Source organism: Nerophis lumbriciformis, linkage group LG15 (genome assembly GCF_033978685.3).
Source record: "Nerophis lumbriciformis linkage group LG15, RoL_Nlum_v2.1, whole genome shotgun sequence".
Lineage (NCBI taxonomy): Eukaryota > Metazoa > Chordata > Actinopteri > Syngnathiformes > Syngnathidae > Nerophis > Nerophis lumbriciformis.
The window spans coordinates 22,145,001-22,166,483 of NC_084562.2; the positions used below are offsets into that span (position 1 = coordinate 22,145,001).

Genomic DNA, 21,483 nt, shown 5'->3' on the forward strand with positions numbered 1-21,483 from the left:
AGTAAATCATCCAGACTAGAGATAAATTGTATTATTATGTTTATCTTACCTAAAAATAAATACATTTATTAATAAAAAATAAAAAATAAATGTTTACTATAATTTGCTAAAAACATCAAAATTAATTGTATTTTTATTTGTATTTTTTCTGACTCCTTATTACATCCAGCCATAGAATTATACATTAGAATAAACATATTTGAAATAATTAATTTTAAATTATCATAATAATTCATTAAAAATGACCATATTTAATTATTAAAATAATTGCTTGTTTATCAACAACTTTAGCATTTTAGTCATTACATTTTGAAGCTCTCAGAAGCCAAGTTATGTTATATTCCTTAATATTTATTTATGCAAGTTTGAAGTATCAATTATCTAAACACAGTTTTGTTTGCATATTTTAAGGAGATATATATATATATATATATATATATATATATATATATATATATATATATATATATATATATATGTGCATATATATATATATATATATATATATATATATATATATATATATATATGTGTGTGTATATATATATATATATATATATATATATATATATATATATATATATATATATATATATGTATATGTATGAAATACTTGACTTGGTGAATTCTAGCTGTCAATATACTCCTCCCCTCTTAGCCACGCCCCCAACCACGCCCCCCCCCCCACCTCCTGAAATTGGAGGTCTCAAGGTTGGCAAGTATGCAGTAATTATAGTCTGCAAATTATGTGTTGTTGTTGAGTGTCGGTGCTGTCTAGAGCTCGGCAGAGTAACCGTGTAATACTCTTCCATATCAGTAGGTGGCAGCCGGTAGCTAATTGCTTTGTAAATGCAGGTAAAAAGGTGTCTAATGCTTAAACCAAAAATAAACAAAAGGTGAGTAAACCTAAGAAAAGGCATTGAAGCTTAGGGAAGGCTATGCAGAACGAAACTAAAACTGAACTGGCTACAAAGCAAACAAAAACAGAATGCTGGACGACAGCAAAGACTTACTGCGGAGCAAACACGGCGTCCACAATGTACATCCGAACAGGACATGACAATCAACAATGTCCCCACGAAGAAGGATAAAGACTAGAGATGTCCGATATTATCAGCCGATAAATGCTTTAAAATGTAATATCGGAAATTATCGGAATCGTTTTTTTTAATTATCGGTATCGTTTTTTTTGTTTTTTTTAATTAAACCAACATAAAAAACACAAGATACACTTACAATTAGTGCACCAACCCAAAAAACCTCCCTCCCCCATTTACACTCGATCACACAAAAGAGGTGTTTCTTTATGTTATTAATATTGTGGTTCCTACATTATATATCAATATATATCAATACAGTCTGCAAGGGATACAGTCCGTAAGCACACATGATTGTGCGTGCTGCTGGTCCACTAATAGTACTAACCTTTAACACTTCATTTTACTCATTTTCATTCATTACTAGTTATTACGTAACTGTTTTTATATTGTTTTACTTTCTTTTTTATTCAAGAAAATGTTTTAAATTTATCTATTTTTTTTTTTTTTTTTAAAAGGACCTTATCTTCACCATACCTGGTTGTCCAAATTGGGCATACTGATGTGTTAATTCCATGACTGTATATATCGGTATCTGTTGATATCGGTATCGGTAATTAAGAGTTGGACAATACCGGAATATCGGATATCGGCAAAAAGCCATTATCGGACATCCCTAATAAATAAATATTCTTGATTGCTAAAACAAAGTAGATGCGGGGAAATATCGCTCAAAGGAAGACATGAAACTGCTACAGGAAAATACCAAAAAAAGAGAAAAAAACACCAAAATAGGAGCGCAAGACAAGAACTAAAACACTACACACAGGAAAACACCAAAAAAGTCCAAATAAGTCAGGGTGTGATGTCACAGGTGGTGACAGTACACTGACTTTGAGACAAGAGCTATAGTGATGCATGCTTGGTTATGCTTTAAAGTCATATCCAACAATTGCGACTTTTTACTGTCAACTGAGTTTCGTTTTTTAATTATTTCTGCTGGTGGTGTGCCTCCGGATTAGTAAAAATGTGCCTTGGCTCAAAAAATGTTGAAAAACACTGCCCTAGCGGGTATGAAACCGTATTTTCGGACTATAAGGTGCACTTAAAATCCTTTCATTTCCTCAAAAATGGACAGTGCGCCTTATAACCCGGTGCGCCTTATAAATGTATTACTTCTGGTTGTGCTCACCGAACTGGAAGCGATTTCATTGGGTAAAAGGTGTCATGATAAGTGTGACCAGGAGATGGCAGTCACACATAGAGTCGTGGTCAACAGTTTACATACACATCTGACATCCCATGTACAAAGATAAGACCTTCTGGAGGAAAGGTCTGTGGTCAGATGAAACAAAAATGGAGCTGTTTGGCCACAATACCCAGCAATATGTTTGGAGGAGAAAAGGTGAAGCCTTTAATCCCAGGAACACCTTGCCTACCGTCAAGGTGTTTTGCTGCCAATGGAACTGGTGCTTTACAGAGAGTAAATGGGACAATGAAAAAGGAGGATTACCTCCAAATTCTTTAGGACAAGCTAAAATCATCAGCCCGGAGGTTGGGTCTTGGGCGCTGTGTAATCATGTTTTGTTTTAGTCATGTCATGTTTTGTTTTGTTTAGTTATTGGACTCTTTAGTTTCTGGCTTTTCACTCCCTTGTCTTGTTTCCATAGTTACCCATTAGTTTCACCTGTTCCACGTTTGGACTCATTGTGCACTCTTGTTTGTCACCATAGCAACCCATTAGTTTTCACCTGTCACGTCACGCACCTGTTTCACGTTTTGAGTCACGCACCTGTTTTCGTTAATCATGTCTGTAGTATTTAAGTTCATTGTTTCCAGTTTGTCTTTCTGGTGACATCTCACATTTATGCTCTGTACATTTCTGACACTTGTTTTCATGTCCATCCTTCATGCGGCTATTTTTGTCCAAGCCAAGTAAGTTTTTGTTTATTAATGCTATAGTCTTTTGGTTTCATAGTTTGTTCTCCGCCACTGTGCGTGCCTTTCGTTTGTACTTTTTTTTTGCTATAGTCTTTTGGTTTCATAGTTTGTTCTCCGCCACTGTGCGCGCTTTTCGTTTGTACTTTTTTTTGATATATTAAATAAATCATGTACTCACATTCCCGTCTCGCCCGAGCCAACTTTCCGTTGCATTCCGGAAAAGCAAACACCCAGGACCAAGTCATGACACCTTTGACTGATATAATTAGTAGTGGTGTGAATCTTTAGGCACCTAACGATTCAATCCGATTCCAGGGGTGACGATTTGACTCAGAATTGATTCTGGATTCAACACAATTCTCGATTCAGATCGATTTTCGCTATGTATTATTTGGTATAATAATTATAATGAAACGTTTTCAAAACAGGTTGCAGGTTATGACCCCAAACACCATCAAAAGTGGTAAAGGAATGGCTAAATCAGGCTAGAATGAAGGTTTTAGAATGGCCTTCCCAAAGTCCTGACTTAAACGTGTGGACAATGCTGAAGAAACAAGTCCATGTCAGAAAACCAACAAATTTAGCTGAACTGCACCAATTTTTTTAAGAGGAGTTGTCAAAAATTCAACCAGAATCTTGTGTACCCCGCCTTCCGCCCGAATGCAGCTGAGATAGGCTCCAACACCCCCCGCGACCCCGAACGGGACAAGCGGTAGAAAATGGATGGATGGATGGATAAATGGGATCTCAATACAAATTAGGACCAAAACCAAGACATGCAATACTAGTACATAGTTCATGTAAAACAAGATTTGTTTTGTTATTTTCATGGTAAGTGGGCCAACTCACTTATAATGTCATGGAAATGACACCCGTCATTTGATTATAATAATAAGATATTGAATTCCTTGTGTACTGCTGGTATGGCCACAGTGTGCAGGTCTGATGTCCCTCATGTGCTCCACTGAACGCACAGGGACTCTTTATGTTAAATTAGAGGGAACATTGGTTGCAAGACTTCACATTTTTTGCGAGGGATTCGTTGAATTTGCGGGATTTGGCGCGACCGTGGCACCGCAAATTCCCGGATGGACTGTCTTCAGTACCTTGATTAAAATTCTGACATCAGTGTAGACCTTAAACCAGGGGTGCTCATTACGTCGATCGCGATCTACCGGTCGATCTCGGAGGGTGTGTCAGACGATCACCAGCCAGGCATTAAAAAAATAGTCCTAAAAATGAGCGATCATAAATCTTCACTATGACGTCACTTTCGTCACTTGATTGACATTCACGGCACCCGAGGGTCTTCTGAGATGACGCTGGCTGCTGCCAGCTCATTAAAATTACCGACTGGAAGGCGAGAAACACTTTATTTCAACGGACTCTGGCGCCGTACCTGTCGTCAAAACTCCAAAGACCGACTGCACAGTTGCACAATAAAAGCTCTGCTTCATCCTGCCTGCGCTACCAAAATAAGAGTCTCAGAAAGCTGGCGTGCACAAGCTAGCAAGCTACGGAGTTTGCCGACAATGTATTTCTTGTAAAGTGTATACAAAGTAGTACGGAAGCTGGACAAATAAGATGCCAAAAACCAACCACTTTCATGTGGTATTGGACAGAAAGGAGGACTTTTTTTCTCCTCCATTCGAAAATGCGGACGTTATCATCACTACTGTCTGATTCCAATCAATGCAAGTCATCACAATCAGGTAATACACCAACTTATATTCTTGTCTTCATGAAAGAAAGGAATCTATATGTGTTAAACATGCTTGTATTATCTTTAACCACCTTTAACATGTTAACAATATTAACTATATGTGTTAAACATGCTTGTATTATCTTTAACCACCTTTAAGTTGTTAACAATATTAACTATATGTGTTAAACATGCTTGTTTTATCTTTAACCACCTTTAAGTTGTTAACAATATTAACTATTTGTGTTAAACATGCTTGTATTATTTTTAACCACCTTTAACTTGTTAACAATATTAACTATATGTGTTAAACATGCTTGCATTATCTTTAAACACCTTTAACTTGTTAACAAAAACATATATTTCATAAATAAGTAAATATAAATTATAGATATGAATGAGGTAGATCCCCACGACTTGATCAATTGAAAAGTAGCTCGCCTGCAGAAAAAGTGTGAGCACCCCTGCCTTAAACGCACCGTTGATTTGTCTAAATAACGGAACATTAATCCTCTGTTTTACCAGCGATGTTCAGTATCAGTATCACTATGAACCCCGTCCCTAGTGCCCTACACACCCATGACCTGAACAACACACGTCCACAACCCAAAGCGTTCATCCCTATTCACTGGCTGTGTGTGTTAGCGTTTCCACTCGCTTGAGGCATGCTGGTCCTAATCTGCGGTGTGGCAGGCTAAACTTAGCTCACCGCAGAAACATCCCCTCTTGCATGCCAATCATAAATGACTCCGAGTCTGTCATCTTTTTGTGTACACACAGATTACTGGTGTCTGGAGGACCTGTACCGTGAGCTGGTGCGTCTCTATGTCGGTGCCATGGTTTCTCTCCAGGGCAGAAGCCCTGATCCGGCCACAGTGGAAGGCTGTGTTCACCTAAAACCTCATAATGTTCTCCTGGCTTGGCACACACCCTTCAATGAAAAAGGTTCTCTGGTTTTTAGGAAGATTCTCGCCCGGTGAAATGAAATGATGTACTTATTAACGTATCCACATATGTGTGCGTGGCCAGGGTCTGGTTTCGGGGCAGCTGCGAAGGCAATGTGTGTAGGTATGAGGTACTGGCAACCTGAGAGACTAGAAAACCTAGTGGAGGTCAGCATTGAGACCGGCAGGATGATACACAATCATCCCACAGGTGAGGCTACTTAACCCCAAGCTAATGTCTGTGAGTAATCATAAACAGATCGCAGAGTATGTTCTACCTAAAACTTAGGGTTGGGCGATATGGACCAAAACTGATATTGCGGTATTTTTAGACTGAATACCGGTATACGGTATATACCTGTTAGAATAATTTTATCGAAGTTATCACAAAAACTTAGAGAAGACCAAAAGCTGTCTTTGAACCTACCAAGAAGGCTTGTAAAACTCCACTGTGTAGAATGGAAGCAACATGAAGGTGTTTCTGTTTCTTTCATGTATTGTAATCAACAGAAATATATTGTTTTAACCCAAGAACTACAAAGCACAGAGAAGGCAGGATCTGCCCATGTTCCAGACGACCTCTTTTTTTAACTGTTTTACGAACCTCTTTTTGAACTCTTTTACGACCTCTTTTTTGAACCGACCTTTTCTGTGAACTGTTTACGACCCTCGTCCCTTAGAAACCGCTGTGGCCATGTGGTCAGGGAAGGTCCAAATAAAAGAAGGAGGCGTGCAATCTTTTGGCAGCGCGTGCTGAGACACTGCACAAGAGTACGGACCAGACGTTTCTCCTCAAATTGAGCCAAATCTAATACTTTGCTTCTTGTCCTGTTTAATAGATGTCATCAGTGTTTGAACCTGACAATACCGCGGTTTGAAAAAAATAGCTTAAGGTTGCCTCAGATGCTAGATAACCAGTATTGAGAGCACTCAAGATTATTTTTGTCGTAAGTAGGAACGTAATGTGTTGTTTAAAGCAATTTTCATTCATTTTGTTTATAAATGTAAGGTTTATATCGTGGGGATTTAGGGAGCTTCTACTCGCTCACTGCCTGTTAAAGGAGCCATATGTAAAAATGTGGCCAGAAATGGTACTGCAATCACAATCAAAATTCTCCCTGACTGAGGTTGCCAGATACGCAGCCGAATCCAACTCGATGGACTGGGCTACTCCAAAGAACTTACAACTTCCTCTGCCTCTTACTAGGGGTTGAGATACTGGGACCATAATAGCTGAATAGTCAAGCGTTTTGTCAATAACAAATCTCTAACCAACACATTTTACACAGAAATTAGGCTATTTTCAGGAAGAAGTATGTCATGCCTGCGTACAATATCACAACAAATGGCAATCATATGGTTATCGTCAGTACTATCAGAAAACAAAGACTAAAACAAACTACAACCAAGCTAGCAATGGTTGTTATACTGGTGAAAATAAGTAGAGCATGCTTAGCAGCCTAATGTACGCCCAAAACTAAAGAGGAGACATTTTACCAAGGTATGCCTGTAGGTTACTGTTTCAAATGTTTCAGATTGCCATATAACTTGGTGCATGTAGTCCACAATATGTAAACACGAATGAGGAATCATTTTATCATGTGATTTGGCTGTCTCCATACCTTTCACAGTGCAATGATGACAGCCGTGCTAATATTGGAACCCATTTCCTCAACGTAGCAGCATATTGAGAAGGAAATAGGCACTGACACTACCCATATCCACATTGGTTTTATTTGTCGAAAATATATTTTGCCCTCTCAGTTCGAATACACATCGACATGCAGGCTAACGGGCATATATTTCTCCCGTTAGCCTGTATGTCGATGTGTCATTGACCGGGCTAGCATGCTAAGCATTACACTAGGAGCTAAGCATCATCACACTAAGCATTCGTTGCACGAACATACAAGCTTTGTTAGACAAGATAATAGACTGTATTGGACAATATAGTTTACATACCAAATGTCCATTTCCATTTATTACAAGTTATAAGAAAACGTAAATGCCTTACTTACGTATCAAGACGGAAACTAGCAAGTTTGGCGTCAGATTAAAAAATCTTCCCCGCCTTCAATCGTCTCCATCTTTCAAAGGCATCCCCGATACAAATCCTCGTTTTGTTCCTGGCTTTGTCATGAATAAGTTGAGGATCATAACAACGCCTTTTGGATTTACTAAGGTCTGACATGTTTAGTAACTTTACCAGTGGCAGTAGCCAGACGAAGATGGCGATGCGTAACTGGCAGCCTGGATGTGACGCACTCACGGACTTTGTAATTGGTCAAACTAGGAATGCCGATATTACCGGCCGATAAATGCTTTAAAATGTAACATCGGAAATTATCGGTATCGGTTTCAAAAAGTAAAATGTATGACTTTTTAAAACGCCGCCGTGTACACGGACGTAGGGAGAAGTACAGAGCGCCAATAAACCTTAAAGGTACTGCCTTTGCGTGCCGGCCCAGTCACATAATATCTACCGCTTTTCACACACACAAGTGAATGCAATTCATACTTGGTCAACAGCCATACAGGTCACACTGAGGGTGGCCGTATAAACAACTTTAACACTGTTACAAATATGCGCCACGCTGTGAACCCACACCAAACAAGAATGACAAACACATTTCGGGAGAACATCCGCACCGTAACACAACATAAACACAACAGAACAAATACCCAGAACCCCTTGCAGCACAAACTCTTCCGGGACGCTACAATATACACCCCCCGCTACCTCCTAAAAACCTGCCCCCTCTAACCCCGCCCACCTCAACCTCCTCATGCTCTCTCAGGGAGAGCATGTCCCAAATTCCGAGCTGCTGTTTTGAGGCATGTTAAAAAAAATAATGCACTTTGTGATTTTAATAATAATTATGGCAGTGCCATGTTGGCCTTTTTTTCCATAACTTGAGTTGATTTATTTTGGAAAAGCTTGTTATATTGTTTAATGCAGGGGTGCTCATTACGTCGATCGCGATCTACCGGTCGATCTCGGAGGGTGTGTCAGTCGATCACCAGCCAGGCATTAAAAAAATAGTCCTAAAAATTAGCGATCATAAATCTTCACTATGACGTCACTTTCGTCACTTGATTGACATTCACGGCACCCGAGGGTCTTCTGAGATGACGCTGGCTGCTGCCAGTTCATTAAAATTATCGACTGGAAGACGAGAAACACTTTATTTCAACAGACTCTGGCGCCGTACCTGTCGTCAAAACTCCAAAGACCGACTGCACAGTTGCACAATAAAAGCTCTGCTTCATCCTGCCTGCGCTACCAAAATAAGAGTCTCAGAAAGCTGGTGTGCACAAGCTAGCAAACTACGGAGTTTGCCGACAATGTATTTCTTGTAAAGTGTATACAAAGGAGTACGGAAGCTGGACAAATAAGATGCCAAAAACCAACCACTTTCATGTGGTATTGGACAGAAAGGAGGACTTTTTTTCTCCTCCATTCGAAAATGCGGACGTATCAGCACCACTGTCTGATTCCTATCAATGCAAGTCATCACAATCAGGTAATACACCAACTTATATTCTTGTCTTCATGAAAGAAAGGAATCTATATGTGTTAAACATGCTTGTATTATCTTTAACCACCTTTAAGTTGTTAACAATATTAACTATATGTGTTAAACATGCTTGTATTATCTTTAACCACCTTTAAGTTGTTAACAATATTAACTATATGTGTTAAACATGCTTGTATTATCTTTAACCACCTTTAAGTTGTTAACAATATTAACTATATGTGTTAAACATGCTTGTATTATCTTTAACCACCTTTAAGTTGTTAACAATATTAACTATATGTGTTAAACATGCTTGTTTTATCTTTAACCACCTTTAAGTTGTTAACAATATTAACTATTTGTGTTAAACATGCTTGTATTATTTTTAACCACCTTTAACTTGTTAACAATATTACCTATATGTGTTAAACATGCTTGCATTATCTTTAAACACCTTTAACTTGTTAACAATATTAACTATATGTATTAAACATACTTGTATTATCATTAAACACCTTTAATGTATTAACAATATTACCTATATGTGTTAAACATGCTTGCATTATCATTAAACACCTTTAACTTGTTAACAAAAACATATATTTCATAAATAAGTAAATATAAATTATATATATGAATGAGGTAGATCCCCACGACTTGATCAATTGAAAAGTAGCTCGCCTGCAGAAAAAGTGTGAGCACCCCTGGTTTAATGCATCCAGCGGGGCATCACAACAAAATTAGGCATAATATTGTGTTAATTCCACGACTGTATATATCGGTATCGGTTGATATCGGAATCGGTAATTAAGAGTTGGACAATATCGGAATATCGGATATCGGCAAAAAAGCCATTATCGGACATCTCTAGGTCAAACGGTAGAAGGCGGGGCATCGAAATGAAAACTATAACAAGATTTCGGGGGTGTAAATCTAATTTTGAAATGAGCATATCCCGTCTGAACTGCTGTTATCAGTTATAGAGGTAGTCGAAAAGAACATGATTTATTAATGCCTTTTGACATATCAGGGCCATTTATTGATGGCTTGACATGAAATGATTACATATGGCTTAAAAACTACCCATCAGCCACCCAGCCGCTACACGACAGTCGCTTAGTCCACAGAGACTATGGGTTGAGTCACTCTTAAACCGAGTTGTAGTTAAATATTTGCAGAGAGGAGCTATCGTTAGTCGCTAACAGAAGTGAACAACATAAACAGATGAGATTAGTGATAAAGTTGCTACAAGGAGAAATAGAGGTTCTCAAGCAAAGTGTAAATAAAGCTGTAGTCACTCACCAATCGCCAAATGCCGTCGCTGACCAAAGCGTTGCATCACTCGGGAGTCGAGAAGTCGGCACCGTGCTCTCATTTAGTTCAAAAGTTTGATGCGTGTCACAGTGCGTCATCAGAGAAGCCTCCGTAAACACGCAAGGGACTGGAGTGAGCCAAAGAAGATGCCCTGTGCTTTGCCCGTCAGGCGCAGAGAAGGTCAAACGGCTGTAATAAAGGCACATGAAAAGAAACCGGTATGGCGGTATTGTGTCAAATATATACCACTTTCTAATTAACTATAGTCCCGGTATATCGCCCAGCCCTACTACAATAATTACGTTTTTAGTCAAATATTGAGTTGGAGATGACAGACAATTTGTTACTTTCCTTCAGGCTTCCTTGGGTCCCTGGCAACAGCACTGTTTGCGTCCTTCGCAATCCAGGGGAAACCTCTCGGAACTTGGGGCCGTGAGCTCATGAAGGTCATCCCTCGGGCTGAGGAGTACTGCAGGAAGACCATAAGACATATGGCAGGTAACCACAGGTTTGTGTTCCCGTATTGAGCCGAATATAAGACAGCATTTTAAGACGTAGAGCAGGGGTGTCAAACTCATTTTCATTGAGGGCCACATCGTAGTAATGGCTGCTTTCAGAGGGCCGCATTTAAAAAAATGTATTTACATTATGCATGTGGGTAATAACCTGTGATTAATCATGATTAATCTAAACGCATATGCATTTGATTATTAGATTTTTTTATGTACAACTTGCTTTGAAATCATAAATAAAGGTGACAAGCAGATATTTTAAAGGGGAACATTATCACCAGACAATATATACCTTGATGTTGCAGAAAAAAGACCTTTTTTTTTTTTAAACGATTTCCGAACTCTAAATGGGTGAATTTTGGGGAATTAAACGCCTTTCTATTATTCGCTCTCGGAGCGATGACGTCACAATGTGACGTCACATCGGGAAGCAATCCGCCATTTTCTCACTTTCGTCGGTGTGTTGTCGGAGGGTGTAACAAAACGAACAGGGACGGGTTCAAGTTGCACCAGTGGCCCAAAGATGCGAAAGTGGCAAGAAATTGGACGAAATTTGTTCAAAATACGAGGGTGTGGGGAAAGCCGACGAAATGGTCAGTCGTTTGTTCCGCACACTTTACCGACGAAAGCTACGCTACGACAGAGATGGCAAGAATGTGTGGATATCCTGCGACACTCAAAGCAGGTGCATTTCCAACGATAAAGTCAAAGAAATCTGCCGCCAGACCCCCATTATATCTGCCGGAGTGTGTGAGCTATTCAGGGACAAAGGACCTCGGTAGCACGGCAAGCAATGGCGGCAGTTTGTTCCCGCAGACGAGCGAGCTAAGCCCCCTGGATGTCTTGGCTCACACCGTCCCTTATGCCACCGAAGATGATCAAGAGAAGAATATCGACCCTAGCTTCCCTGGCCTGCTGACGTCAACTCCAAAACTGGACAGATCAGCTTTCAGGAAAAGAGAGCGGATGAGGGTATGTCTACAGAATATATTAATTGATGAAAACTTTATTCATTACTCGCGGTCAGAGGTGGGTAGTAACGCGCTACATTTACTCCGTTACATCTACTTGAGTAACTTTTGGGATAAATTGTACTTCTAAGAGTAGTTTTAATGCAACATACTTTTACTTTTACTTGAGTATATTTATAGAGAAGAAACGCTACTTTTACTCCGCTACTTTTATCTACATTCAGCTCGCTACTCGCTACTAATTTTTATCGATCTGTTAATGCACGCTTTGTTTGTTTTGGTCTGTCAGACAGACCTTCAAAGTGCCTGCGTTACTGGTGACGTTTCACTCCGTTCCACCAATAAAATGCAGTCACTAGTGACGTTTGACTCCGTTCCACCAATCAGATGCAGTCACTGGTGACGTTGGACCAATCAAACAGAGCCAGGCGGTCACATGACCTGACTTAAACAAGTTGAAAAACTTATTGGGGTGTTACCATTTAGTGGTCAATTGTACGGAATATGTACTGTACTGTGCAATCTACTAATACAAGTTTCAATCAATCAATCAAAAGTGTGAAGGAAAAAAGACACTTTTTTATTTCAAACGTACATCCCGTCACAAGCCTAAAGACTGACTGCACAGTTCCTGTCTTCACAATAAAAGTGCCGCTTCATCGCGCCTGCGCTTTCAAAATAAGAGTCTCCGAAAGCCAGCGCAAACAAGCTAGCAAGCTACGGAATTTGCCGCCAATGTATTTCTTGTAAAGTGTGTGAAAACGAATATGGAAGCTGGACAAATAAGATACCAGAAACCAACCACTTTCATGTGGTATTAGACAGAAAGGAGGAACTTTTTTTCTCCTGCATTTGAAAACGTGGACGTTAAGCACTGCTGTCTGATTACAATCAATGCAAGTCATCAGAATCAGGTAATACACCAACTTATATTCTTGTCTTCATGAAAGAAAGGAATCTATATGTTAAACATGCATGTATATTCATTAAAACACTATTAACATGTAAACAAAAACGGCAAAATAAATAAATATAAATGATATACTGTACCGGTATATATCAATGTATGTGTATATATGTATATATATATATATATATATATATATATATATATATATATATATATATATATATATATATATATATATATATATATATGATATGTGTGTGTATGTTACTCATCAGTTACTCAGTACTTGAGTAGTTTTTTCACAACATACTTTTTACTTTTACTCAAGTAAATATTTGGGTGACTACTCATTACTTTTACTTGAGTAATAAATCTCTAAAGTAACAGTACTCTTACTTGAGTACAATTTCTGGCTACTCTACCCACCTCTGCTCGCGGTTTTACGTAAATTATTATACATTAAACTGTGTTTACCAATAATTTAGCTTAAAAACATTTATTTTTTTCAATCATTCGAGTACATTCGGGTAGTCTTGTGTAATGCAGTATTTTGTGTCTATTTAGGTATGGTTAACCTGAGTGCTGAAATCGTGGAAAAATATATGTTCTTAGCGCGCCTGAAATGGGCTGTCTGCACTCTCAAAGTGCATGTTGTTGCCAAATGTCTTTCATATGCTGTAAACCTAGTTCATAGTTGTTAGTAATCATCTTATCAGACAGTGTTAAGCCGCTGAAATCCGAGTCTGAATCCGAGATAATGTCACTATACCTTGCTGTTTGTTTGTATTGGCATCACTATGTGACGTCACAGGAAAATGGACGGGTGTATATAACGATGGTTAAAATCAGGCACTTTGAAGCTTTTTTTTAGGGATATTGCGTGATGGGTAAAATTTTGAAAAAAACTTCGAAAAATAAAATAAGCCACTGGGAACTGATTTTTAATGGTTTTAACCCTTCTGAAATTGTGATAATGTTCCCCTTTAACAATTTGTTTTTATCTCACAAAAACAGTTTTGCAATACAGTATATAATTTAATTATCATGATCAGATAATATTAAAGTTAAAAATATGCATTTTTTTCTGAATGCATTTATTAAAAATACAAAAAAAAGTATTTTATTGAAACCCGTTTTTTCCAGGCTTTCACGGGCCGCATAGATTGATGTGGCGGGCCAGAACTGGCCCCCGGGCCTTGAGTTTGACATCAGTGACGTAAAGAAAGGTTGACCTGACACGGTTCAGAGCGCGTGTGTCGCTCGGATCAGGTGTTTCATTCTTTGCGATACTATCGTTCACAATCATTATGAGGTTTTTGTATTTTTTGCATTCTAACATGTTAAAGTTGGCTCTTCTACGATGAGCAATGCAGCTAATGGGAGCAATCAATTCTGCCTCTAAATCGCTTTAAAAATGCATTAAAAAAAATTGTCAACAACACTGCAGTAACCTGTATAACAACCAAGCTGTAGCAACAGTGTTATTGTAAGAGTGAACGCTGAGGAACTCTTTTTCTAGCGTAGTAACATTTCAGGCATGTTTTGGTATTGGCTGTAAAAGCTAACTACGGCAAGAGATAAGCCAGCTTCTACAACAACACGAAACGCGTTTGTTGTAGATTTGTTGTTGTTGTGATAGAACACCAATCTGTACGGAGTGAAAAACATGAACAATCATATTACAGTATCTGTAAAGTCCTATTCCATGTTTTGTTTGTACACAGCTAGCAAATACAGCGTATGCACTGTAGTTGTACTAACACGCATGACGTGCTGCGTGTATCATGATCGATAAACAGTTGTGCGTTTGGTCCATTTTTTCCGGTTTATTTGGGTAAGCACTCAATTTATGTCAAAACAGCTTGGCTTCAAATTCCACATTTACAGCGCCAAAGTCACTTTCATCTCACTCTTCTCGGCTTCCGTCTGCTCCAACGTCTCACCCTTCCTCTTGCACGCTTCTCGAAGCAGCAGTTCACCCTCCGTATATTCAGCTTCAAAAAGACAAGGTTGCACACCCTCATTTGTCCGGAAATAGTCGTCTTCGTTGTCTATTACCAAGTCTGCCATGATTAGAAAAACACTCGCGTTTGTTTGCGGAAGTAGGAACACACATTTGTTGGCAGAAGTCAGACGTGCGCTGCTATGGAAACGGAAATCAATGTGCGGAGGAAGTCAACTGAAACTTGGATAAGTGTGGAGAGTGTTTTGCGTTTTTCCCATCATGCTTTATAATGGATTTGAATGGGTGTAATTTGGAATTTTTACGGTGAATGGACATTTTTTATCGTATTCACCAAGTTCAGTGAGCACGTTGTGTTATTTGTGACCATGTGTGTCGCATACTTGCCAACTTTGAGACCTCCGAATTCGGGAGATATGGGGGGTGTATATTGTAGCGTCCCGGAGGAGTTAGTGCTGCAAGGGGTTCTGGGTATTTGTTCTGTTGTGTTTATGTTGTGTTCCGGTGCGGATGTTCTCCCGAAATGTGTTTGTCATTCTTGTTTGGTGTGGTGCATATTTGTAACAGTGTTAAGGTTGTTTATACGGCCACCCTCGGTGTGACCTGTATGGCTATTGATCAAGAATGCTTTGCATTCACTTGTGTGTGTGTAAAAGCCGCATATATATTATGTGACTGGGCCGGCCCGCTGTTTGTATGGAGGAAAAGCGGACGTGACGACAGGTTGTAGAGGACGTTAAAGGCAGTGCCTTTAAGGCACGCCCCAATATTGTTGTCCGGGTGGAAATCGGGAGAAATTCGGGAGAATAGATGCCTCGGGAGATTTTCGGGAGGGGCACTGAAATTCGGGAGTCTCCCGGGAAAATTGGGAGGATTGGCAAGTATGTTGTGTCGATCGACCTTGTGTGTTGGTTGGATTTATTTTTTTATTTTTATTTTTTGCACCATGACTAGGGAAGGTTGTTTGCATTGGGTCATGTAAGTGAATGCCGCGCTAAAAAGTGTTATCAGTGTTGTTAAAGGTCATAGACCTGAATTCCTCGCATAATGTCACCTTGATGGTGACATTATGCTGGCATTAGATGCAGTTTTTTAAGATGATTTCACAGGCCACCTTGAAGATGTTGGCGGGCCGTCGTTTGGACACCCCTAGTTTACGACCTTGGGAATAATTTACTAGACACAGTGGGACTTTGAGGGTAAAAACCAAAGGTTTTGAAGGAGTACTAGTTAGAAGTTTTTGCTTTTGTTTAGTTATTGTGTACTATTGACTTTGTTCTGATCAAACAATTGTATGTATTAGAGAAAATAAGGAACTAGTTTAAACATTGTGTTGATATTGTTACGCTGCATATCAGTGGTTCAAAGGGGTTTAAGAGTTGACTACACACATCTGCAGAAAATGGTGATGGTTGTTTTTCTGTGTACGTTTCTGTAAAGAATATCAGGAAAACTGGTTCTACTTTGAGGCCAAGTGGCAGTTTTACTTGGAAGAAAGGGGACTGGAAAAAGAAGGTCAGAACAAACCTTTGGTTGACAATCGCTACGACGCTGACGACACAGATAAGGTAAGTGTCTTTGAAAGCCTTCATTGTTTTTATCGAAGAATCTTTACCTTGGCATTCCTGCGGGTGCAGATGTATAAGCGATGGAGTTCGGAGGGACGTGCTGGCCGGAGGGGACATGATGCCCCGATGATAGCCTACGATGCCCTCCTGATCGCAGGAAGCGACTGGGCGGAACTTTGCAGAAGAGCCATGTTCCATGGAGGTGAGTTGCTCAGACATTTTACCAACGAGTAGATCCGACAGAAGACCTGCTTACTGAGTCTTGTCTCTTACTCTAGGGGCGGGTGAAGCCACAGGCCTCATCGCTGGCTGCCTCTATGGCCTCCTGTATGGTCTCAATCAAGTTCCTCCCAGCCTCTACCAGGATTTAGACAAAAGGGACCGCTTGGAGCAGCTTGGAGAGGCGCTTTACAAAGCAGCATCTGCAGAGAAGTGCACAGACAAGTAAAAACTGCTGCCTACTGGCTATCAGAGGAACTGCACGACCCAAAGAACCCTCGTCCTTTAGTCCTTGTTGGTAGATCCTCTTTTTAAAGTAACACGTCCTTTCTTCACCCTTCTACCCTTGATCTTGCCATCTATTAAACCACCGACTTTAATCAATCACGCAAGTGTAAAAGGTTACGTCAACATTTGTCTTTATGCATCTAACCAGCATCTATTCCTCATAAAGTGTATCTCGTAGCATATAGCATGAATTTTAAGATGAATGAACACTTTTATATCGGATTGCTGTGGGGAGAAATAAATTATAGCAACTGAGGACAACCCTAACTCTAATTCCCGATTGCTTAGCGTTAACTTTTTACATTTGAACTGCATCATTTTCTCTGGACCAGAGGTGTCCAAACCACATACGTCTTCAATTTGACCCCTGAAACGCCATATTGTTAATAAAATATCCGACTCACATGGAGATTGTATTAATTTTAATAGTCTGACTGTATTGATACTGCTATTATGTTACCATCCAGCGGACATTGTGAACAATCCAGGTCAATGACCTTTAATTATGCTCTGAATTGGCAACATTTCCTTATTTGACCCAATGCAAACAACCTTCCCTAGTCATAGTGCAAAAAAAAAAAATAAAAAAAAATAAATAAAAAAAATCTAACCAACTCTAAATGTCAACAGACTTGGTCACACATAACACAACCTACCCAAAGAATATTGTGGATATTATAAAAAATGTCCATGCACCATAAACATTTCAAAATTACACCCATTTATATCCATTACAAAGCATAATGGGAAAAATGCAAAATGCTCAGCACAAAACCATGTTTGCCGCATTTTAACGGCTTGATAGTTCTGATTGATTACAAAACTCTAAGGAGGTGGCCACGGATGTAAACAAGGTAGGAGTCAAACTCTCACATACTCTTAATATCCAATTATATAAATTACTAATTATATATCCATTATATTAATATAATATTAACACATATATATATATGTATAGGCTATATATGTGTATATATAGTTACTTTATATACAGTATATCTATAATCCAGGTCAATGACCTTTAATTGTGCTCTGAATGCAAGTTTGCGCAGCATTCCCTTTGTGACCCAATGCAAACAACCTTCCCTAGTCATGGCGCAACAAAAAAAAAATATATATATATATACTGTATAAAAAATTCCAACCAACACAAAATGCCAACAGACATGGTCACACATGACAAACACAACCAGCCCACTGATATTGTGGATATTTTAATAAACGTCCATGCACCATACATTTTTTTTTTTAATTACACCCATCCATTAAAAAGCTTCATGGGAAACATGCAAAACAGTCTCCACACTTGTCCATGTTTGGTGCATTTTTTTCTGCTTGATGTTTCTTGGTTGATTACAAAATTTGAAGGAGGTCTTCACAGAAGTAAACAAGGTAGGAGTCAAACTTTCACATACTCTTAATGTCCAATTATATCAATTAGTAATTATATATCCATTATATTAATATAATATGTACTATATATATATATATATATATATATATATATATATATATATATATATATATATATATATATATATATATATAGTTACTTTATATATATAGCTATAATCCAGGTCAATTACCTTTTATTATGCGCTGTGACCCAATGCAAATAACCACCCCGAGTCATAGTACAAAAAAAAAAAAAACATAAAAAATTTAAAATTACACCGATTTAAATCCATTACAAATCATAATGGGAAAAATGCAAAACAGTCTCCACACTTATTTAAGTTTGGCGCATTTTAGCGGCTTGATATTTCTGATTGATTACAAAACTTTAAGGAGGTCGCCACGTAAGTAAAGAAGGTAGGAGTCAAACTTTCCCAATACCCAATTATATTAATTAAATATCCATTGTATTTATATAATATGTACACACACATATATATATATATATATATATATATATATATATATATATATATATATATATATATATATATATATATATATATATAGTTAATTTACACGCAGTCGGCTTTCGGGCCCTCGACCAAAATTTTTTAGCCCAATTTAGACCTCAAGTCAAAAAGTTTGGACACCCCTGCTCTAGATTCTTCACTAGGAAAAACATAATACACAGTAATCCTACTCTTAATTACAACATATTGCCTAATGAATATTAATCTAAAAGCACCTAATGACATGACTACGTTTTAGAGCAATCTTGCTAACTGCCAATTCTGTAATTATAAAAATGTGTGCATAATCGTTGAGTGTTATATAAGCAGTTTTGTTCCCAGGAAGTGTGCTTGGTGATTTTAACTCCAACAAACCAGACCTATTAGTTACAGCGTGTGAAATAACCCTAACATCGTGATGATTAAAATCTACTTAAATACTGTATTTGAAGTCTGCCTCTCTTTCTCTTCTTGACGCTTTTTAATAATCATGTTGCTGGATACTTTCATTTCCTTTAACCCAGATGATCTATCAACTAATCAATGCCGCTTCAACGAGACTAAACTGCTAGAACATGTCATGTGTAAACTTAAAAGTGCATTCATTTAGAATGAAAACTTGAATTTAATGGCATATATTATTTGTGGGATATACCGTGGCCATAAATGGCCTTTCATTTGTTCTACATACACTAATTCACTCTTTGTCATGGTGAGTTTTTGCTGGTTGTATACCCAGACTGAAGCAACCAGTCACACTCTTATGTTTCATTGGTGGTTATGCTTCTTGTCTACAATTGTAGAGGCATAGCTGAAAAGGTTTTAGAAACTTTTTGTCACCTCTATCCAGATTTGACACAGATAACTCCGTATGGATTCTGATTCTTCTGTATAATGCAAGACAGACACGGAAATAATTAAACTCAGTACTCAGTTACTTATTTCCTTTTCATGGTTCTGGCAGCTGAGTCACTCTGTTACTACCATACTCAAATAAAACACAGCTCATAGGACTATGATCTGTCTACCTTTACTTTACAGTGGGGATGGAACGGTTTATGAAATCAAATCTGAATCGTTCGGTTGACTGGAGCACGTGTGTAGTTCGGATTATTGGTTTGTTCTTTTGTCCTTGTGTTACTAATCAGTTTGGAGAGTAAACGTCTTGTTCTGATCATTGGACAGACTTTGGACAAAGGTGGTGCGTGGTTGGGTTCCCAGACCCAGACCCGTGCCCAGACCTTGCCATATTTGTGTCTTCCTGTAGTCGAGGGATAGGGCCCCTAGGTTTGACACAGCTGTTTGAAACACATCCAACATGTCAGGTCATCTGCGGAGACATCACCCCAGTGAGACAGTGCAGGAAGGAATGAGTCGAGTAGGGAAGCTCGGAAAAAACATTCATTGCCCGCAGCTTTCAGGCAGTCTCTTAGTGACGGGGTGAATACTCTTATCGAAACTCCTAAAGACACGAAAGTCCTCCTACTTGGCAGCCTTTTGCTGTGATGGAGAGTGTGGGATTCCAGCATATGGTAAAAACACTTGATCCACAATAAAATATCCCCATGTTTACATTGTTTTTGTATTGATCCAACCAAAGAAAACTAGTACCAATAAGGGTCAGAGCTTTAGGAGCCATTTTAAGTTTAATATCATAAGTTATTTTTGGAAGTCCTCAAACTGATTATTGGGATACATGGTGTTTTGGCATCTACACAGAACCAAAAACCACAAAACCGTGACAAATTACAAACCCTGGATTCTATGAACCGTTCCATCCTGACTTGAAAGCTATTAATGTCTGCTAATATGAACATAGTCATGTGGATTAAGTTTTGCATATCCTCTATTCTCTATAGACCAGATTCTCAGAAAGCCTGTATCGGCCCTGAAGCGAGAATATTGAGGAAGTTGCTAAGGGACCGTGACTGTCGCCCGGCACTCCGAGGGATCCTGGAGAGCCTCCTGCATTACCTGACACAGGAACTACCCAACAGGGCTACCAGAAGCAAAGATGCGGAGAATATCGTTTTTCCAAGTTTCTCCAATAGAACGAGGGACTGTACTGTTCGGACGATTCAGACATTTTCTGAGCAGACTAGACTCAAAACAAGTCACATACCAGTGGTTCAGCTCCCTGATGAAATGACTAAAAGAGAGAATGCTAAATTGTTTTCTAAGACTTGGTCTGAAAAACAAGAAGAGCTATATCAAACAAATTGTTCAGGTAATGAAAGAGCACAAGACCTGATACCGCGGCTTACTACATTCCGGCTCCTCCAGTCCAAATTCGCAAGATCCACCCCCAAACCTGCCATCACCCACAGAAGGGAGGTAGGAACTTTGTTGTTCAGCAGAAGAATAACAGATGACGAGAACCACAACCAGGATGGTGGACACGGGATGTGCAAGAGAAGCACAGAAAGAAAAACTGAAAAACTGAAGAGAGGCAACACTGTGAAGGATATTGTGGCCAAGTTTGCCATAACTGGGCAAAATGAAATTGGAATGAAGACACAGAAGCAGCAAGCAACCAAATCAAGGCTAATTGGAAAAGGGACTGTGCTGTCCTCCTTGATGGAAAGGTTTGAGAACATTGCCATTGTACACAAGGGAATCAACTCAATTGGTTCAAGTAAGAGGCCTACTGGGACAATCAGTGTAAAACAGAGGATAGCTTGCTCTGAAA

The 21,483-nt window shown here is 38.8% G+C and overlaps 1 protein-coding gene and 1 long non-coding RNA gene across 2 annotated transcripts in view; one reads left to right on the top strand and one right to left on the bottom strand.

Moving 5' to 3' along the window:
- The window catches only part of adprhl1 (ADP-ribosylhydrolase like 1), an 18,931-nt gene extending 1,464 nt beyond the window's left edge, over window positions 1-17,467 (top strand). Inside the window, exons 2-7 of the mRNA XM_061974719.2 lie at window positions 5,461-5,625; window positions 5,710-5,835; window positions 10,814-10,954; window positions 16,253-16,380; window positions 16,450-16,582; window positions 16,659-17,467. Coding sequence (XP_061830703.2) covers window positions 5,461-5,625; window positions 5,710-5,835; window positions 10,814-10,954; window positions 16,253-16,380; window positions 16,450-16,582; window positions 16,659-16,828 — 863 coding nt within the window. The 3' untranslated portion in view covers window positions 16,829-17,467. The remainder of the gene's footprint in view (window positions 1-5,460; window positions 5,626-5,709; window positions 5,836-10,813; window positions 10,955-16,252; window positions 16,381-16,449; window positions 16,583-16,658) is intronic.
- Window positions 10,451-21,483, bottom strand: part of LOC140679426 (uncharacterized) — a 26,967-nt gene continuing 15,934 nt past the window's right edge. The window contains exon 3 of the long non-coding RNA XR_012050836.1: window positions 10,451-10,925. This is a non-coding gene — a long non-coding RNA (uncharacterized lncRNA). The remainder of the gene's footprint in view (window positions 10,926-21,483) is intronic.